Source organism: Nannospalax galili, unplaced genomic scaffold, assembly GCF_000622305.1.
Source record: "Nannospalax galili isolate Female #2095 unplaced genomic scaffold, S.galili_v1.0 scaffold1198, whole genome shotgun sequence".
In the NCBI taxonomy this organism is placed as follows: domain Eukaryota; kingdom Metazoa; phylum Chordata; class Mammalia; order Rodentia; family Spalacidae; genus Nannospalax; species Nannospalax galili.
In genome coordinates this window covers 154,063-170,380 of record NW_008340898.1, presented here as the reverse complement: position 1 = coordinate 170,380, position 16,318 = coordinate 154,063, and the positions used below count along the sequence as shown (strand labels likewise).

Here is a 16,318-nt window from a genome sequence, read left to right as displayed (position 1 = left end):
CATCATTCCTCTTTTGCGATTAGCTTAATAGGCTTCCCAGGACAAATTGATAATCACTATCCCAAAGATAAATGGGTGTCAGTTATTCCAGTATTTCGCTGGCTCCCACCTCAGCTCTTCTGCCATAAACCCATAAAAGAAACTATTAAAGCTTTTACAGATGGAGGAAAAAAAGGGGCTGCATTGGTCATATATGACTCCCCTAATGACCAACCTATGATATATTTTCAAACTCTATCTGATAAATCCCCACAATTTAAAGAGCTCTTTGCTATCTATATGGCTCTTAATAAGATGGATAAACCCTTCAACTTTTATTCTGACAGCATCTATGCTGTTAATTTACTCCCATGGCTAGGTCATTCCTTTATTAAAATAGATGGCAACCCCATCTCACCTCTGCTAATTAAAATTTCCACACTGTTACAAAAATGGGTGGCTCCATTATTTGTCCAGCATATCAGTTCCCACTCCTCTCTCCCAGGACCTCTTACTGAAGGAAATGCCATAGCAGATAAAGTAGCCACCGCTGGAACTTTAACCTGCCAGCATAACAGATGCCCAAAACCTCCACCGTGCCACTCATATTAATTCACAAGGGCTTCATCTCAGGTTTCCCCACATTCCTCTCAAGCAGCTTAAGCATATTCTTAGAACCTGCTCTTCTTGTGCACCATTAATACATACTCCTGCTATACAACAACTGGGCGTCAACCCTAGAGGATTAAAATCTAATGCCCTCTGGCAGATCGATGTAACTCATGTCCCCCAATTCGGCAGACAGAAATATGTATTTGTAACTATAGACACTTACTCACACCTTCTCTGGGCTACTGCTCAGAATGGTGAAGGTTCAAAAAAGCTAATAAATCATATGCTTTCATCCTTTGCCATTATGGGCCTCCCTGCACAATTAAAGACAGACAATGGCCCAGCATTTACCAGCTCCTCATTTAAAAATTTTTGTGAAGCGTGGAAAATCACCCATCACACTGGCATCCCTTACAACCCACAGGGACAAACCATTGTGGAAAGGTCACAAAACCTTAAAGGACCAATTAAAAAGACAGGCTCAAACAACATATTCTCCAAATATTCAATTAACATTAGCCTTGTTCACCCTTAATGTACTTAATGTATATAGAGGGACAGATGCTCTGCCCATCACCCGACACTGGGCTCAAACACACCCAGTACCACCCATCATGGTCAGATGGAGAGACCCCTTTGGTGGACTCTGGAAAGGACCAGATCCATTGCTGACCACAGGGAGAGGATTTGCTTGTGTTTTCCCACAGAATCAACCAAAGCCCATCTGAATTCCAGCTAGAAATGTCCGACACCTCCCCGCCGATGAAGAAAATGGCTCGCATGACCCTGACAGAGACAAAGAAAAAAAGAGACAGAGACGACATCCAAAGCCACACCGGATCACGTGGAGAGAGATCCATGACCTAGTGGAAACTGCACACCAGAGATGTCCCCCTGGAGCTTCCTTCTCTGTCATTCTCATGGCTGTCTTTACCCTGCTTAGCACGCACGCTTCAGACAGCCCCCACTCTCCCTAATACCATGTTCTAGAGATATTATTTTTCAAGGAAAAAATCAAATCCATGGGACAATCGCTGCAGCATTGAAGTAATAACAAAATTCTACTCAGGTGCATTCTCTAGGTTCCCCACAGCTAACTTTCATGTCTCTCAACAGCTTCCAAGTCTGTGCTAACTCATAATATTATTCTACAGGAAAGACAGAGGACCAAATAAGATCAACTGTGTCCTAGAACAAGTTTAACTTTCTTCCCACCTACCCCAATGTCTAATTGCTTTCTTTTGTGTGCATCCAACAATAGGCCTTTTACTGATAGCAGTACCAGCTACCACCCTTCTCTACCCAGGAACAGGAAAAGACTTCACTGACTCTCATCTAAGTGGGTTCAAACAACTAACCATTCAGTAACATTTTCAGCAGCAAGCTTCCCCAGTACAGCATACATCGCTGTGTTAATTTCTCTTTGTCCACCTTTTGTATAATAATAATTGCATCCCAGGAGCTGCTAGCAGAGAAAAAATCTTCTCCCCCCTGCTGGCAGAGACCGAACTTACACTGGATGCTGGAGGCATTGCCATGGCGACAAGCTACACCTGATCCTGCCTTTGGCGATGCTGGAGGCGTTGCCATGACAACAAGCTGAACCAAGCAGTGACATTCGTGACTGACAGCCTGGAGTTTTCTCCAATAACAAATGAGCTCTCTCACCAGAACTGTGCTTCACAACAAAAGAACATTGGGCTTAATAACTGTTAAACATAGGGACTATATGATATTTGGAAAGATACTATTTCTCTGTAAATGAATCAAATGTTGTTGAAACCAATGTTAACACTCTCAAAACTTTGTAATCTACTTAGCAATCCCTTGTTTTGCATGGCTCCTATTCCTTATTGCCCTCTGATAATACTGTGTATTGTGCTTGCTCACTGTTTTTAAGATTGCTTTGCTGACAGTTACTGCCATTTGCTAAAAATCACTACAGGAAACAGGTCATGGTCAGTTATCAAACTTTGGATTTTCCCGAGATGAAATGAGTTGGCCCTTAAGGCTGATGATGGCACTTCTTCATATTTAAATCAAAGAGGGGGAGATGTTGGGGACCCCTGCTGTGTGAAGTAGAAGTTCCTCCATGACCGGATAGCCCACGGGCTCGGCGTAAATGCATGGACTCCTTTTAACAATAGAGTGCTTTTCCTAGCATCCTCCTGACTCACCTTTTGAAGTGCCCACCAATGCCCCAACATAAACATGGCCTCTGGCTCTAGGAGTACCATGCTTTCCTGTGATTTTTCAAGCAGTCTGACAGTCTGACAGCCTGGCTGGGGCCCATTTCCACACGCAAATGAGGCATCCCCAAAATACCTATCTGCTATAGCTTTTACCACTGCCCCTACAGTATAAAATATCCCAGTCTTCTCTCAATGATAGAGAGCTGGATCACTAGGAGCTAGGAGCTGAACACTTAATAAAGCTGTAACATGGACTAAGCAGAGTCCCGCGTCTAACTACTGATCCAGCCTCTCCGGAGGCAGCATTCCTCCGTCACCGACTCGCGGATCCCAGCTTCAGCCGCCTCGTACTTTCCCGTGTGTTCTAGCGGCCGGTGAAACTCACATATTGAAGAAAGTACACGGGTGAAATCAGGGCGGAGACACGGCTGGACAACGCTCCAGCAACAGAGACCCACAGAGACACAGAGAAGCCCGCGGGGCCAGACCTGCCTTCTTCCAGGGCGCGCGGCTGAGACCAGGGGACTGATCCCCGTGAGACCGCGCGTGCCATAAAATCCAAAGCCCTCTTCTGACCTCTGCAGGCTTTCTCCTACATGGGTGCACTTACGTACAAGCAGGCAGCACAATCATACACATAAAATAAAAATCATAAATAAAGTAGTTGTAGGTAAGCTAAACATAGACAATCCTCCTCACAGTTTGGAAACCTTCATGAGAGGACATTCAATCTGATCCCATGAGGAGGTTGGGGACTACTTATTGTGACAGGTAACTTGAGCTAAGATAATAACAAAAATTAGATGAAATCAGGGAAGGTGGCACTGGCCTTTGATCCCAGCACTTGGGACAAAGAGGCAGGTGAGTTTTACTGAAATTGAGGCAAAACTGGTCTATAGAGTGAATTCCATGCCACCTGGGGCTACAGGGAGACCATGACTCAAAACAATTGAGATGAGACTATCAGGGGAAAAGTATGTTTGCCCACAACTATGCTTCATTCTGACCAAAGATAAGAAAGTACATATGAGAGAAATTAGCCAATAATACCAACTAAAGAAACTCAGTCCATGAGGCTTCAGGGCTTCAGTGCTGCCTGACTTTCCCACATATTCCAGGTGCTCTTGTGGAGTCTTATTTGGACTGATTCAAACCACCTCGTGCATTAACCCAGCAGTCAGTAATTCCAATCTGGGAGATGGTGGCCACTGCAGTTTGGGTATTTGGGCCCCATGTGGTGAAAATAAACAGTAAGATCTGCAAACACTTGGAGTTTATGTACTCCTGTACAAGTTACAGTTCTTTACTGGAAAAGTAAGATGCTAACAGAAGAGAAAACATGATGATGTTTTATGGCAAAGTGATATAAAATTTTGTAACTTTTCTGTAGGTGTAAAAGAATTCTGATATAAAAAATTTCATAAAACATAACAATCTATGGTTTTAGGTAAGATAGTAGACTAAAGGCTGCCTCTGTGAGAGCCTGTGAAGAGACTGAATAAGAAAGGTAGATGTGAAGGCTGAGATCCTAGCAGACTCCTGAGAGAGTGGGTTTGGACTTCCTCCATCAGGGTAGCTGCTCAGAGCTCAGTAGACTGCCAGAGAGTGGCCGGTTCTGGCATCCCTCTGGCCTCCAAATACCAGAGGGCCTGAGAACCCAGGGGACAGCCTTACAGGCCCCAGATCCTGCCTCCACGTGGTGGTGAGCTTCCCTTAATTGCGCCATAGCATCCCCGTACCTGGCAATTTGTGAGGCCCCTCCCAAGGCCCCCAGAGAGATCTGGCTTTGGTTGGCTAGGGCTGAGATCCTAGCAGACAGACTGAGAGGGTGGGTTCGGACCTCCATCGGCCTAGCGGATGGGAACTCAGCAGACTGCCAGAGAATGCTGGGTTCAGGCTTCCCTCTGGACTACAACTATCAGAGGGCCTGAGAACCCAATGACAGTCTCATAGCCCCTGGATCCTGCCTCCACGTGGTGGTTTGCTTCCGTTAATTGCACCATACCATACCCTACCTGGAATTTTGTGAGGCCCCATCCAAAGGACACAGGGAAGATCTGGCTTTGGTAGGCTTAGGCTGGGATCTCAGGAGACCACAAAAGAGTACCAAGTTCTGGCCCCCCTCTGGCCTCCCTCTGCAATAGGGTTGACAACACTCAGGACTGCCTGAGAAAGCCTAGATCCTGCCTCCACATGGTGAAGGAAGACTGAGTGTACTTGACTGGAACCTGAATTGGGCTTCTGTAGGTACCCCTAAACAGCTGATCTGAAGCCATCAGTTCCCTCCAAGATAAACCTGAGAGAACCCGAACCCTGTACCAACCAGCTTTACATAAACAATTAAGAAAGTATCTAGGCACCCAGAAAATACAAACAGAAGCAGAGTTCAACTTAATTCTCATATCAGAATCATAAACAACAAAAAAATTCACATGCCAAAACCACAATGAAAGAATAATAAAATGGAAAGCCAAAACACTATGTCCCACCAAACCCCACCAATTCTGTAGAAGAGTTCTACAAGGGGAAGCGCCTAGAGATAACCCAGCACACTGAATTTCAAAGAACAATCATAAACATCATCAAGGAATTCAATGAATTTAATGAACACATGAAGAAACAAATCAAAGAGCTAAAAGAAGATAAGGATAAACTTCTGAATGAGTTCACAAAAGAGGAAGAAACATTGAAGAAAACTCAGGGAGAAATGAAGAAGGAAGTGAAAAACTCAATAAGCCTTGAAATAACAGGTGAGAGCCTCACCACTAGAATGAATGAAATGGATAAAAGAATATCAACACTGAAGTATAAAGTTGGAGAATTGGACCAGTCAAGCAAAGAGTATGAAAAGTTTAAAAAAAATACAGGAATAGAATATGCAAGAGATGTGGACACCATGAAAAGACCAAATCTACGGATCATAGGAATAGAGGAAAGGGAAGAATTTCAGGTTAATGGTGTTGACCAGATCTTAAACAGGATTGCAGAAGAGAATTTCTCAAAATTAAGGAAAGACATCCCCATACAAATACAGGAAGCACACAGAACACCAAATAGATAGGATCAGAAAAGAAACTCCCCATGACATATCATAATAAAAAAACTAAATGTGTAGTACAAAGAGAATACTGAAAGCAGCAAAAGAAAACAAGTTACATATAAAGGAAAGCCCATCAGAATTACAGGTGACTTATCAATGCAAACTATGACAGCTGGAAGAGCCTGGACCAAGGTATTTCCAGGTCTACATGATAATAGAGGCCATCCCAGAATACTATACCAGGCAAAAATATCTATTATAGTTGAGGAGGAAAGAAAAGTCTTTCATGACATGAATAGCCTGAAAAAAATAAATGTCAACAAAACCAGCCCTTCAAGGAACAATTGAAGCAATACAGAGAGCAGAGAGAGAAACAACTATACCCTAGGGGCAACAAAGATATAACATAGGAAACACAAAGTCACACAGAGAACACAAACAGCAATCAAAATGATGGCAACCAATACACACCTTTCAATAACAACCTTAAATATCAACAGACTGAACTCCTCAGACATAAGACACTGGCTAAATAAATGGATTAAGAAACAAAATCCAACTCTTTTCTATCTGCAAGAAACTCATCTTACTTTCAAGGACAGGAGCTACCTTAAGGTAAAAGGATGGAAAAGAATATTCCACGCAATGGCACTAAGAAGCAAGCAGGGGTTGTAATTCTAATATCTGACAAAATAGACTTCAAAGTAAAATTAATCCAAAGAGATAAGGAGCGTCATTAACCAAGAAGATATTACAATACTTAACACATACGCACCAAATTCTGGTAAATCCAAATTAATAAAAACAACACTACAGGGTTTTAAGACACAGATTAACCCCAACTCAGTAATAGTAGGGGACTTCAGTACCCCACTGTCTCCATTAGATAGGTCAATAGGACAAAGATTAAACAGAGAGACATCTGAATTAAATGATACCATACATCAAACAAACAGACCTAACAGACATCTTTTGAATATTCCACCCAAACACCAAAGAATACATTTTATACTCAGCACCTCATGGAACTTTTTCAAAGATTTACCACACACTGGGCCACAAAATACACCTCAGAAAATACAAAAATACTGAAATAATTCCATGCGTTCAATCAGACCATAATGCAATAAACCTCAAAATCAACACTAGACAGAGTCCTAGTCACTACACAAACTCGTGGTGATTGAACAACACACTCCTAAACAATGAGTGGGTGTGCTGTATAGCTTTAGTGTTGACTTGATGCACCTGGGTTGAAGGAGCCTCCATTGGGGAATTGCCTCTATTGGACTGGCCTGTGGCCATGTCTGAGGGGCATCTTCTTGATGAATGATGTGGGAGGGCCCAGCCCACTGTGGGTGGTGCCACTCCTGGGCAGGTGGGCCTATCTTGCATAAGAAAGCAGGCTGAGCAGGGGCCAGGAGAGCAAGCCAGTAAGCAGCTTCCTCCACGGCCTGTGTTCCAGCTCCTGCCTCCAGGTTCAGGCCCTGAGTTCCTACCTTGGGCTCCCTGATGAACTGCGACCTGGTAGATGTAAGCTGAATAAACCCTTTCCTCCCCAAGTTGGTAGTGGTCAGAGTGTTTTGTCACAGCAATGAAGAAACAAACCAGGACAGGGGGTCAAAGGAGAAATTAAGAAAGAAATAAAAGAATTCCTGGAATTCAACGGAAAGGACACTACAACACAACTCAATCTCTGGGACACATTAAGGCAGTCATAAGATGGAAGTTTATAGATCTAAGTGCCTACATTTAAAAATGGGAAAGAGTCCAAATAAATGACCTAAAACTGCAACTCAAGGCAATGGAAAGGCAAGAACAAATGAAACAGAAACCCAGCAGAAGAGAGGAAATGACAAAAATCAGAGCAGAAATTGATGAAATACAAAAAACAAAACAAAACAATATAAAGGGTCAATGAATCTAGGATCTGGTTCTTTAAAAAGCTAAACAAGATAGACAGACCCTTAGCCCAGTTAACCAAAAGAAAGAAAGTGCAAATCCAAATCAACAAAACCAGAGATGAAAGGAGAATCATCACAATAGACACCCAAAAGATCAAAACCATTATAAGGGAATATTTTTAAAATCTATACGCTACTAAATCTGAAAATCTAAAACAAATGGATGGATTTCTGAAATCATGGGAACCTCCAATTTTACACCGAGATCAACAGTATAAACAGACCCACAACATACAAAGAATTTGAAACAGTAACACAAAGCCTCACAACTAAAAAAGCCCAGGCCCACATGGATTTACAGCAGAATTCTACTAGACATTTAAAGAAGACCTCCAACTAATACTACTTAAATCATTCAAAATGATACAGAAGGAGAACTTCCAAATTCCTTCTATGAAGCCAGCTTCACACTAATACCCAAACCAGGTAAAGACACAACAAAAAAGAAAACCACAGACCAATATCCTTAATGAACATAGATGCAAAAATTCTCAACAAGATACTTACAAACCACATACAGACAGATTTCAAAAAGATCATCCACCATGATCGTGTCGGCTTTATCCCAGAGATGCAGGGACGGTTCAATATACATAAGTCAATAAACATCATAAACCATATAAATGGGCTCAAAGACAAGAACCACATGGTCAGCTCAATAGATGCAGAGAAAGCCTTTGACAAAATTCAACATGCATTTATGTTGAAAGTCCTAGATGGAATTGGAATGGAGGGAACATACCTCAATAAAATTAAAGCTATATACAACAAACCATGGCCAATATCATTTTAAATGGAGAAAAACTGGAAGCATTCCCATTAAAATCAGGAATCAGGCAAGGATGTCCATATCTCCACGCCTTTTGAACATAGTGCTTGAAACTTTTGGTAGAGCAATAAGACAGGAGGAGGAAATTAAAGGAGTACTAATTGGAAAAGAGGTCAAACTATCACTTTTTGTAGATGATGTGATACTATACATAATGATACTAAAGGTTCAACCAGAAAAATCCTAGAAGTGATCAACACTTTCAGTATAGGGTCAGGTTATAAAATCAATCTACAAAAATCAGTTGTATTTCTGTATATCAATAATAAGCAACTGGAAAAAGAACACAAAGAAATGCTCCCATTCACAGTTGCTGCAAAAACATTAAAATATCTTGGACTAAATCTGACGTAACACACCAAATATCTCTACAATGAAAATTTTAAATCATTAAAGAGATTGAAGAAGACACTAGAAGATGGAAGGACCTCCCATGTTCCTGTATTGGAAGAATTAATATTGTTAAAATGACCATCCTATCAATAGGAATATATAGATTCCATGCAGTCCTAATCAAAATCCCTGTGACATATTTCATAGAATTAGAAAAATGCTTTCTTAAATTCATACGGAGGAACAAAAGACCCTGGATAGCCAAAGCAACCCTAAGCACAAAAAGCAATGCTCAGAGATTACTATACCAGATCTCAAAGTATACTACAGAGCCATAGCCATAAAAACAGCATGGTACTGGTGCAAACACAGACACATAGATCAATGGAATATCATTGAATATCCAAACCTGAGTACATGCATTTTCAGCCACCTGATATTTGACAAAGGTACCAAGAACACACAATGCAGGAAAGACAGCATCTTCAACAAATGGTGCTGGCAAAACTGGATCTCTACCTGTAGAAGAATGAAACTAGATCCTTATCTTTCACCTTGCACAAAAGTCAACTCCGAATGGATCAAAGACCTCAATGTGAAACTGGAAACCCTGATTCTATTAGAAGAAAATACTGGCAATAACTTATGAGATATAGGTGTAGGAAAGGATTTTCTAAATCAGACAGAAGTTGCTCAGGTCAGAAATCAATATGTGGGACCTCATTAAACTAAAAAAACTTCTGTATAGCAAAAGAAACAATCAAAAAAGTGAGGAGAAAACCCACAGAGTGGGAAAAAAATCTTGACCACTGACACATCTGACAAAGGTTTAACATCCAGAATATATAAATAACTCAGAAAACAAAGAATCGAGAAACAAATGACCTAATTAAAAGATGGGCTGAAGATCTAAACAGCGAGTTCTCAAAGGAAAAAATAAAGATGGCTAAGAAATATCTCAAAAAGTGTTCAACATCGTTATTAATTTGGGAAATGAAAATTAAAACCACTCTAAGGTATCACCTTACCCCAATCAGACTGGCTAGGGTCAAGAGAACAAATGATACCAAATGCTGGCAAGGACGTGGAGAAAGGGGAATACTCATTCACTGCTGGTCGGACTGCAAACGTGTGTAGCCTTTATGGATAACATTTTAGAGAACGCTTAAAAAACTAAAAATGAACCTACCACATGACCCTTTTGTACCATACCTTGGCTTATACCCAAGGACTCATCCTGTTGTGGAGACACATGTGCAACCATGTTTATTGCTGCTCTTTTCACAATAGCTAAGAGATGGAAGAAAACAAAGTGTCCCTCAACTGACGAATGATTAACAAAAATGTGGAATGTGTATACAATGGAGTTCTATTCAGCGGTAAAGAAAGACGAAATAATGAAATTTGCAGATAAATGGATGGATCTAGAAACTGTTATACTAAATGAAGTAACACAGACTCAGAAAAACAAACAATGTATGTTCTCCCTCATATGTGGCTCCTAGCACCAAATCCTTTTAAATTCTAGGTCCTTTTAATAAGATATTATACAGCAGTCCCCTCTGCATGAAATAGCTACCATCATCACAACTTTGGCTGAGCCTAATTGCTAAATATATTCAAAATTAAGCTTATTGATGGTTGTGCTCATTCATTAAAGGAGTGCCAAGCAGGGTCACTGGACCCTCACCTGAGTATCCAGGCACTCTTCTCAGCCAACTAGTCCAGCCTTGGAAGACAAAAGAAAAATGAAGAAGAACAAAATTGAGGGATGCTTTTGGAAGCCCTTGTCAAGAAACTCCAAAGGACTCTCATATGAACATTTGAAAATTGCACTGTTCTTTTTTCTAGTTCCATGTGTAGAACTTATAGTGCTAATTACTCTTGCCTTGACTTCTCCTTCACATCTCCTATTCACGATTCAAGGACTTTCTTCTCCTCTTAGAGACAAGAGTTATGCAATTTGTGAGTCTTGTAGATAGAGCCACTGAAGGGATACTCCAATTGCCTCATCCTCCTACCTTGTTCAGCATGGAAGAAGCCAGAGAGGTCTGTGTCCCTATTCCTCCATTGGCAATTTTGGCAAACCCTTTAGAGTATGTTCAGAGCAACATATTCTGTTCCAAGGCTAAAAATGTCAAAAATATTTGGGAGCTTGTAGGTAATCCTTAAAAAGATTTTAGGGTTACCTCTTAAGAGGGGGGAATGTTGGAGGGGAGGAAGTGAGCATGGATTTGATCAAAACACTTTATATACATGTATGAAATTCTCAAGAAAGATTTTGTACATATTTTTAAAAAAAGAAAAAGAAAAGTAGATGCTATTCCAAAGAGAGAAATGGAGGAAATACTTCAGAAATTCACAGAGGAAGTGAAAGGATGCAGGGAAAGATTTGAAACTTAGATATACCACAAAGAGAATCAAGATGTCTGTAATTATAAAAATGCATATTTAGCATACAGTAAAAAAAAATCATGTTTATCTAAGGATGTGACAGACAGATTTTCCCCTAGGATCTATGACCTCTGCAACCATGTGTCTTTGATTGTGTTCACAGTGCCATACATGAGTTCCCTCCCAATCAGAGAGCTTTAAGAACAGTCAGATAACCATTGCTTCCTCCCAAGATAAAAGTGCCATTTTACACCACTATAATTTGTGTGCTGGTCATTGTTGTGTTTGTTAGACTTTGAAGCTGGGGTTGGACTGTTAATTGCTTTTCTCTCAGCAGTTTCCTATAATCCTCCAGAACTATATGAGCTAGTCTTCATGGAGGAGGCTTCCAGGTCACTTCCAGCTCCATTGTTCCAAGTCCTGTGTCTGAAGTAAGTCTTGTCTTCATTGATAAGGACTTACCTTCAAGTTATGAGAGACAATGAAGGGCTGTGGCAATAGGCTGTGTTATTTTGGGAGTCTCTTGGATTACCCTGACCAACAACTGGAAGGGAAGTTTCTCCTGTCTGGCACTTTGTTTCTTGTTATACAGCCTTCAGACAAGTATACTATTCACCACTCTTCAGAGAATCTTCTTTTTACAACAGATGGAGACCACTACAGAGTTTCATGACTGGCCACACAGAGAATATGTGTCTGAGGAATCCCCAGCCCTAAACAACATATCTACAGTGGAATATCTATGCCCAAGTCTCACGGAACATAGTAAAACAGGAGGTGGAGGGAACCAATGCATGTCTTAACTTTCACCAGTGAACATTCCTCATACAACAGAGCGAGATGCACACAGAAGGCCACAATGGGACAACATGTAAAGAATAAAAGACTGCAGAGAGTGCGTACCTGGGTAGGACTCCTACATTAAATCTCACCAATCTATAGCTCAGGGACCATTGCAGAAGAGAGGGCCAAAATCCAGGATTGGTGCATGAACATAAGGATACACAGTCTTCCAGGCCTCTGCAAACTTCCCTTATGAACTTATGGCAGTGGTGCCAGCATTCAAATTCAATAAGACAAAAACCTGGTATAGAACTAGGTATTATGGGCAGTAGGCCCCAACCTTAGTCGAAGAACTACTGCCAACTAATTAATCTTGGATGAGGAATAGTTGGTCTTCTTTCAGGGAGTGGCTCTAGATAGGCAGACTAAACCCCAATGAATGAAATTGCACTGATGGATATCTGGATTCGCAAACTTGATTTGATAAGCCTTAAACGATATAATACAATACATGAAGTCCGGTGGGAGGAGGGCGATGTGGTGTGGATGTGAGAGGGGTTATAAAGGTATTTAAGATGTTTTGTATAAAATGGACAAAAAATATACATTCAAAAAAAAAAAAAAACCAAAAAGCAACACCAAGACTCACTCACGAAAAAGAATAAACAGAAAGAAAGAGTATAAGGATTTGATTATCAAGATATTTCAAATAACTATAAATAAATCAATAAGCATCATGACCCCAAGGTCCATGACTTCTGGGATATAAGGAAGAGCCAAACCTACACGTTCCTTTAGCTGAGGAACAACACTGAAGCATAGAGAATCTGCTCAATGGAAACTCTCTCAAATTAGAGAAAGAAACACATTCAAACACAAGAGGCATTTAGAACACAATATGCATTAGCAAAAAAGTTTTTTTCCACAACATATTATAATTATGGCATTAAAAATACAAACCCTGTGGTTCAAAAAGTTGTAAAGGAAGAATCCACTTGTTTCCTTAATTCTTTTATGTCTGTTCATTTGTTTGTTTGTTTTTGTTTCATAAATTCAGCCCTGATTTTTTAATACATGAGGTCCACTGAAGGGTGCGAAGCATGGATGGCAGAGGGGATCTAAACTGGATTAAGAGCTGTTATATAATATGTACAAAAGCTCAAAATTTTTTATAAATAAACACGCATTTCTGATGAGATATTTTCCTTCAGAAATAGGAGGACTATATATTTTGATATCATGACAAGTTTTTAATGTATCTATAGGTAGGTGAGACAATGTTTGTAAATTTGACTTTTACACTTGACTAAAAAGGGCAGGGTAGAATACCATGGTGCAGTAGAAACAGCTAAGGCTAAGATCATGGGAAATTGCATATACATGACCTTCTATGTCTTGTAGTCAGTGAGATCTAGAAGACAGGGAAGGAAGACAAACCAGAGGATCAAAAAAGGAGTAGGGAAGACAGAATAAAGGAAAATTTCTGAGCTTATCATTGACAGGAATTCACTGCATCAGATATCTTATGACACATAATAATCCCCAAACACAGTGATTTAAATGGTAGCTCATATAATAATTCTGCAGTCTGGCAATTTTCCCTGGAACCACATTAAGAGGGATGGCACATCTAGACTTGGCTCAATTCAGATAACCTCAACTGGGACTCGTCAATGCCTTAAACTCTCTCCTTAGGTCTACTTGAGCTGGCGAAGTGCTAGCTGGAGCATCCCTTCTGCACTTCTTATAGCCTTCCCTCTTCATTCAGACTACCTTAGATTAACTTGTATGATAACTTATGTGAAAACTTCATAATTACAAATTGTTGCCCCCCTCTCGCTTCCACATGGGTGAGAAGCTGGGGCCATCTTTTCCTCCATTTCTGCCTCTAAGCATTTTGGCAGCTTGTGACTTCCATCCCAAGATGCAGGCCAGAAGACCCTCCCTCCTTCACTAACTCTCTGTAATCAGTTCTTCACAGCAGGCCCTGGGAGGAATCAGGTGCCTGCGACACACAAAGAAAGCAGGGACAAAGTTCTTCTAAACATGAAAATTTCATACAATTTTCCAAAAAAACTAGTAATCAAGTTACAAAATCTACACATATTCACAGAGTGGGAAATAAACACCAAAATTGAAAAGTGTAGCCTAGTGTGGTCATTTTTGCAATTTACTCTATTCAGCTACACAATTTCAAGGGAATATCTCTGGAAGCATCTCTAGGGTAAGTAAGAACATGAGCACATAACTCTCACTTGGCTCAAATAACTCTTCTACAAAGTATTCCCAGAGCCAATCCCATGTCCTTGTTCCTCAGGCTATAGATGAAGGGGTTTAACATGGGTGTTACCTCTGTAAATATTAGTGCAGAAATTAGATCCTTAATGTGGGAATTATTTGAGGAAGGAAAGAAATAAATCATTGCAGGAGTCCCATAATACAAAAACACCAAGAAGAGGTGTGAGCCACAGGTGGATATCACTTTACAGAATTTCTTCATGGAGGGGACCTTTAGGACAGTAAAACTAATACACATATAAGAGGCCACAATAGTACCCAATGGCAGCAGAGTCAATATTCCACCACCAGTGAAGATGACTAGCTCATTGAGTGAGATATCTGAGCAAGACAACTTCAGGAGTTCATTGAGATCACAGAAAAAGTGGGGGATAGTGTTTTCACAGAAGGACAGGCGGTAAAAGAGCAGGGTATGTAGCAGGGCTGGCAAACAAGAGAGGAACCAAGATCCAGCCACCAATAAGTCACACAGCTCCTCTCGCATGATGAACATGTAGTGCAGTGGGTGGCAGATGGCCACATATCTGTCATATGCCATCACTACAAGAAGGAAATTGTCAACAGCTGCAAAAAACAAGAAAAAATACAATTGAGAGATGCACCCCTTATAAGGGATGGACAGGTCTTGAGTCTGCATGTTGCTGAGCATCTTTGGGATGGTGACAGATGATAAGGAGATGTCAGAGAAGGCCAGGTGGCACAGGAAGAAGTACATGGGGGTGTGGAGGCGAGAGTCCAGCCTGATGAGCAGGATGATGAGCAGGTTCCCCAGCACTGTGGTCAGGTACATGGCCAGGAACAGGGTGAAGAAGATGCCCTGCTGCTCTGGCTGGATGGGGAGACCCAGGAGGATGAACTCAGACACACTGCTCTGGTTCCCCCTCCTCATCTTCCTTGTCCTGCTGGGAATGAAGGAGAAGAAAATATCAGAAACCTGAGATTCTCACCAGGTAGATATAATATGCATGCATTTTTAGGGGACTGCATCCAAATTCTGACAAACTCCACAATTTTTAGTCTGAATCTCACATTGGGCTTATACTAAACAGACCGAGGACATTTCCAGTGCTAACGAGATGCCTTTAAGAAAGAATGCAAATTTGTTCACTTACTAACACATCATCTAAGCAGTGTTTTCAGCACTCAAAACAGATAATAAAATTCCTTGTTGGAGCACTGGAAATAATCATTTCATAGAATATTGAACAAGAGGTACAGCCTTCCCACCAGGAGGCTGAGATGGGCCCTGGTTCAGAGATCTACTTCTTCAGTTTCCTGGGCCACTTTCCACGTGCCATTGATTGAGTTCCTTCTATAAAGCATAACAATGTTATCTACTTATAAAAATTTGTTGGAAATCTACGTTAATACAAGTAATGATCTTAGAGCAGATCCTTACACATGGCCATATTCGGCCACATTCATTACTACAGTAGGACAATTTCAGCAGAAAATCCATTATCAAAATCCAGGAACTCAGACATACAGAAGAGTGAAGAGTGATTAGCCAGACCCAGTTAGGACATTAAAAAACTCACTAACCTCCTGGAATTTCACAGTCTCTGCAGATGTATGGACTCAAAACTTGGACCATGGTGATAGTTATTAAATCCCTAACAGCAACAATGACTAGAAGCTTGATCTTTTCATTGTACTTCACTATCCCCTCTCTACTCCACTCCCCTCCCTCTTCCTATTCCCTCCTTTCTCTCTTCCTCTCTCCCTATCTCCTTCCTCCTTCCCTTATTTCTCTCTGCTCTCTACACGTCTCTCCCTCTTTCCCAATACAAGGATTCATTCATAGTAACAGACCTGAGAAACTTCCTTTTCAGAATCCCGAGAATTTGTCATGCTTTGAGATTTTGAGTATTCAGTACATAATAGATTCATAGTC

The 16,318-nt window shown here is 40.9% G+C and overlaps 1 protein-coding gene across 1 annotated transcript in view; it reads right to left on the bottom strand.

The window, feature by feature from the left end:
• LOC103736550 (olfactory receptor 1J4-like) overlaps nt 1-15,313 on the bottom strand; it is a 25,700-nt gene extending 10,387 nt beyond the window's left edge. The window contains 1 exon segment of the mRNA XM_008836059.2: nt 14,817-15,313. Coding sequence (XP_008834281.2) covers nt 14,817-15,313 — 497 coding nt within the window.
• Nucleotides 15,314-16,318: the final 1,005 nt, after the last annotated feature.